At 38.3% G+C, this 6000-nt stretch overlaps 1 protein-coding gene across 13 annotated transcripts in view; it reads right to left on the bottom strand.

The window, feature by feature from the left end:
* Positions 1-2175: 2175 nt before the first annotated feature.
* The window catches only part of LOC110000216 (formin-binding protein 1), a 68581-nt gene continuing 64756 nt past the window's right edge, over positions 2176-6000 (bottom strand). For all 13 annotated transcript variants that reach the window (XR_010668974.1, XR_010668975.1, XR_010668976.1 and 10 more), the window contains one exon: positions 2176-5932. Coding sequence is in view for 1 of the 13 variants with exons in the window: in XM_065965316.1 (XP_065821388.1) it covers positions 5925-5932 (8 nt within the window). In the remaining 12 variants the exon portion in view is untranslated. The remainder of the gene's footprint in view (positions 5933-6000) is intronic.

Below are 6000 nucleotides of genomic sequence, written 5' to 3'. Positions count from 1 at the left end.
CTTGAAGAGAAGAAGTTGGTTGCCTTGTGATGCCCTGTTCATCTGCAGAACAGATGAAGAGGATACAGAACCGCTCAAGGTGTAGGACTAAGAGGATTTCTCTGTCAGCCAGCTTTAATTTCATTTAGAAGTCTGCTTGTTCTTGTGATGTTTTGTCTTTTCCAACCCTCTTATGTGTGCTTGTCCCTTTCATCTCTCTGGTGTTTATTGCAGCACTTTAAAGTTGCTGCACATGTTTGCAAATGTCCTCGTAAAGTTTAAATATTTAAACTTTCTTGCCGTATTTATTTTGCATTATATATAAAAAAGACAAGGGACCACGGTGGAAAATTTGCCATTCTAGGTTGTCTCCTACAAATAATGTAAATTGATGAGCAGACAGACGTTGCCAAATAACCCAATTAAGACAGCAAAGTGGAAAAGACTCCAAATACTGTTGGAAAGAAGAATCTCGCTCCTCCCTCAGGATTCAAAGAAGCAATTCATTTTCTTTAGTTGTTTTTCGAGCCATAGTATAAACAGTGCAGCATGTTGGGTCCAAGGGAGCAAAGGCCAATTAGGCTGTTCGAGATTGTGTTGGAGGAGGTGAGCGTCACATCTGCTACACAGCATGCTCCTGCATATTTCTGTGGGGCAACTGGGACTGATCACAGCTGCAGCTCAGTGGGCCGGAATCAATTGGAAACCCAGATCTGAAGGCAGGCCAGATCGATATGTGAAACTACTTCACTGTCTGATGGTCAAATACAAACTGACAACAGAACCGTTCAGTAAAAGAGGAAGTGTAGGAGATACCCCCAGGCAGGCTTTTATCGAGACTAAGAGATGCATTAAAATGTCTAAAGGGAGACTTAAATAAAGGCCATCAGAATCCGAACATAGAGGCAAAAGCTTTTTGGAGGGGGTGCGGTTTTGCATAATTAACTACCTCTGGAAGTTTTCGTTTTAGTCCCTGAAAAGTGCTGCATTGTCAGGGAAAAATAGCGTGATCATAAGAAGGAAAAAAGGGAAAAGCATTCTTGGCTCTTGGCTATTTTCTTGAAGGGTCGAGTTAGATGTTTTGATGGAACTTGACTCCCGTCTGCTGGTCAACGGGAGAACTGCATCCTCAAAATATATGAACTTCATAACCTTGCTTCAAGCAAGAAGTATATCCAGCTTTACTGTTAAAAGTGAAGCCAGAAAAAAAAAATCTTTCTTTGTTTTACAACCCCTGTTGCTGTATTATATAGCTAATTTTTACAAAGACATAAACACTGAATGTGTTCTTCTGAACTACATATCGCTGCTCAACACTTAAAGGTGATCTGATTTGTGGTTTTCTGGACAACATAAGCTACGGACCTGCTGATGCACCCTCAGACGTTATAGTTACTAGACGAGCTCCACAGCTGGAGAAAGTGGTATGGTATTTTTTATTGAAATCAGGTTTGCAGATTAGTCATTTTGACTATTTAGATTATACAATCAGGGTTTGTCCTTTAATCGTATGCATGGCTAATGCTCTGTTTTTCAAAACCCATTTAAAAAGCAGTTGACCTATTTTTGAACAAAACTTATATAGCTACAAATTAACCTTTAATATTTATAACAATCAGAATCATAAACTCTAAGGTATGTGTGCACTAAAAGGAATTTAACTCCGGTTAGCTTTGCTCTCTATGTTCAAGCATAAAAAATGAAATATTAAACTAATCTATACAAGCCTACATGCACTGTATGCCAATGTAGTGCATTTAGTTCTTGAATTAAGAAAAATAAATATTTTTTTTCCCCGACTCCAGCTTTTCAATTGTTAACATTTTGGGCTTTTCTGTTGATTTTATTTTGACAGTATTTTAACATTGGACAATTGGTTAAGACAGAAAGAGACACCTATAAAGATGTCTACTTGGACATTTAGCCACAGATTAACTGATAACAAAAAAACTTTTTACTTAAATGCAAGAGAAACAAAAGAGAAGGTTACATTTGGGTCATTTGTTTAAGAAGTATTCTTCATTTAATGAAATCCTGTATCCGTATCATTAGACATGATCAGTCTACAAACATGTTGCTTCCTCATAAACACAGATTTAGTAAGGTTCTGTTATTCAAGATTATGTGGGAAGGTGGCCCTTAGTTGGGCCTTAATTCCCGACAGAGAAGGAAAACAAAGACACAAATAGCACCTCATTAACTTTCAGGCATATTTAATTGGCACAGTAAACACAATACAAAGTATTCAGTGCTCCAGAAACACAAGCATAGGCTACCAAATGGAACACAAACAAAAAGTGCAAAAACACACCATTTGGTAGACCTTTACAAAGGAAAAAAAGTCTTACTTTGCAAAGCAGATAAAGTAATTTGAAGACTCTCAATAGTTAAAATAGATGTTTTTCCTTTTTAGACTTTATTTATATATTCATATATACTCTTTCTAATTCCAACGTGCCGTTTTCCTCTGTACAGGCAGGTTAATCGGGGCTTTGACGAAGAGATTTGTGGTGGTCTCGAAAAACTGGCAAGTCAGTTCTATTATCAAGTCTACTGCTGCCTTTAGAGTTGTGGTCTGTGCCTCATCATGTTTATGTTTATTGAAAACCAAAGTAAGCATTTTGTTTGATATCTTTTCATATTGAGTGATGGGTGGTGAAAATCAAACAGAATGTGTGAGCGTAAATCAACAGTGGTTTTATCATTCCTTTCACCAAGAGTCCAAGTGGTCAATACGTTCATGTAACACTAATGTTCATAATATGTTGCAACAGATGAATATTTAAAAATGGCTTCATCCAAAAGATGTCATGGTTACTCATATTTGCAGTTCAAGCAGAATAAGCTACAACACAGATTTCCAGCTTTAAAAAAAAAACCAAAGAAATAAAAAGCAAAGAAAGCCGAAAGCCAACTTATCATCATCAAATATAAAACAAAGATGTTAAAAATCACGTTCGTTATGTGCCATTGAGCAGGTAAAGGGGATCAGTGGACATCATTTCTATCTTCAGTTTCTTGATTAGAAAAACTCAAATTTGCTCCCAAATTCTGAGATAATCACATCTTAGTCCATGCACCAGCATCATTCCGTGTCTTTGAGAACCCAGTTAAGGCCCACTAAAGGTGGTTCAGGGTCACATTTCAGTCACAAACTCACAGGTAAAATGTGGATCACAGTATATTTCCATATACAGTAGCAGTAGACAGTTAAAAGTGGACAATCCCAAAAACATCAGGTGTAATATCATATCTTCATCCACCAGACTCACAGAGCATTTTCCTTGATGTCATGCTCAGGGACGGGAAGTTTACATTGCTTGTAAAGTTGTACTGCTTTAGTCCAGGTATAATGCAAATTAGATTAATGATTGTTCAACAGTTGAAAAAAAGGAAATCGAGAAAAAAAAAGTAAGTTTAAAGTTAAAACAACATATTTGATGTGTCATTTGGTACCTACAACTAAGCCTCAGCAGCAAATGTTAGCTTTCCACCAATTCTTATCTTACATTGTGTTTAGCTAGGTAGCACTATTATCGGCTAGGAATTCACACCATTCCTAAGAATGTGTAACATTATCATATGGTAAGTGGTTAAATTGCAATCTTGTACTTACATCGGAAAATGCTGAATATAAGGGCCACATTTCAAGCTAAACAACACATCTGCTGACTGAATAACTGCAGCTAACATAACCATTCGCTAAAGCGTTACCTTCAGCCAGGAATTTTAGCAAGTAACTTGACGTGTAATGTTAGCTAGAACGTGCTTGAATGCTAACACTAGCTGATGAATTAGATACCAAACACTAAGTCACAGTGGCTGTAATAAGCATTCATTCTTTTCCTAGCAAATATTACCATTTGCTAGCTAGCATAACGCTCAGGCAGGAATTAAAGCCTTTTTGTGACATCATGTTACATTTTCGAAATGTATAGCTGATGACTCATTGGGTACCAAAAAGCTAAGACACAGTAGCTAACATTAGCATTCATTATTTGAGCCATAGTTCAAGCTAAAACATTTTTGGAAGAGCTTTAACTGCAAAGTCACAACGGTAGTCACAAGTTAGCATGTCACAAATTCTTAGCAAAAACAGTTATGTTAGCTAGGGAGTGGCTGAATTGTAATGTAAGAGATCTAGCTAATGACTTGTAAAATATGTTGCTTTAACTTGTTATAATACTCAATATCCTTGGAAATTTGGACAAGATATTTAATATTTTCAGATGGTTTTTAATCAGTCAGCTGGGATTGGAATTTTTTTTTTCTTATCCCTTATTTTTTAAACCTTTTGCAAGCCTACCACACGGCCAGTATACAACATTTCCACTGCATCTGAGCTTCCCACCCTGAGAGTCTTGTCAGAGTAAAATAGCTCACATATGAATGTGATGGAAATTTTTTTTTTTTGTCAAACTGTTGCTGCTTGAAATGAGTGTAGGTGTTTCCACAGGGTGATAAACTGTAAACTAACAAATACTTGCATTAGACACTCTGATGAAAAAACATACAATACTAACATTTTTTAAATACATACTGTACTGTGTATTTAACAGTAAAACAAACGCACAAGACCTACCTATGCAAACAAATCATTCAGAAAACAACATTTCCGGTCCCTATTCTCCTTTTCATACAGTTTACAGATTTAACTGGGGAACACTGGGAGGAGGAGATCACTCACTCACTGTTAAAAACAGGAAAACATGCTTTCTAAGACAAAAAAAAAAAGAAAAAGAAAAAAATGAACAACAGGCACTGAACCCAAACGGTAACATTCAGGTTAATCCAAACAGTGAGACCAGGCAATGAGGGTTAACTGAACAGAAAGGCTGGACGAAGCTGACCAAACACCACCCCCAACAACACCTCCTCTGTGTTGTTAGCAGAGAGGAGGGGCAGAGGAGGAAGACAGGGCAAGCATGCAGCACACCGCAACGCTGGGAGGCTCCCCCCTGCCCTGAGCTAAAGCAGAGCCTGAGCTGCCTAAGGAGGGGGAGGACCGTGGGGGTGAAGGTCAGAGAGAGGAACAGACACCAGTGACAACAAGACAAGAAATTATAGGATGAGTGATAGCGAATAATGCATCATTCATCTCTTCTCCTCTCAGCTGGAGAAAATGGGCCGTTACAAAGAAGACAGACATACAAGCATCCAGATAAGAAACAAACACACAACATAAAACAGAATCATGTAGCATACAGACAGATGATTAGCACCTTCACTTCTTGATTTCCAGATGGTTTAACCTGCAAAAATGGATTTTAGTGGGAGTGGTGACCAGGTGAGATTCTTAAAGCTCCAGATGTAGGCAGAGGAGCCCAGGGTGATTCTGAGAAGTTCATGTCTCTCACACACACACACACCACTGCATGAAAGGTGTTTTTAGGTGGAATTTTTGACTCCTGCTGGTACCTGTCCCGTCTCTGACCACACCCTCTGCCATGTGAGAATGTTTATGTGTGTGCAAGAGTGTCTTCAAGGGGGGGGCAATAATGTAAGGGAAGCAAAAGGGGCGCGTTCAGATATAAGAAGCCAACAGCCACATTCAGAAACCGAGCGGTGCAAGCTGAGTTAGTTCCATTTAGAAGCAAAAGCTTTGCTGACAACAACAAAAGAAGCAAATTGAATACTGTGGTTGTGACTGCTGTATGGGTGTTAAGAATGGAGAAGGTTAGGAGCACTAAATTTAGATGGATATCTCTTATTGTGTCTTGAAATCACAGTGTTTCTGCACACGAAGAGCAACACTCTCAATACGTTTTTTTTTTTGTTTGTTTTTTCCCGTTTGTTTTTGTCAAATTGAGTTGCGAATCTTCCTCTTTTAGATTGGGGTCATCTTTCACTTTCTTTCTCTGACTCTGTGAGCGCGGGAGGAACATGGTCGGGTGTTTTCTCCGAGGCTGCTTGCCCTGCCATTCCTCAGCCAGCCTCTCACACTTTTAGGAATCTGCAAGTCAAAAAAGGTGGGAAAAAAAAACGAACAAACAAAAAAAAAAAGTGAGAAAAAGAAAAGTT

The sequence above is a fragment of the Labrus bergylta genome, chromosome 17 (genome assembly GCF_963930695.1).
Source record: "Labrus bergylta chromosome 17, fLabBer1.1, whole genome shotgun sequence".
NCBI classification, from domain to species: domain Eukaryota; kingdom Metazoa; phylum Chordata; class Actinopteri; order Labriformes; family Labridae; genus Labrus; species Labrus bergylta.
The sequence above is the reverse complement of the archived record's forward strand: the minus strand, read 5'-3'. Positions and strand labels throughout refer to the sequence as shown.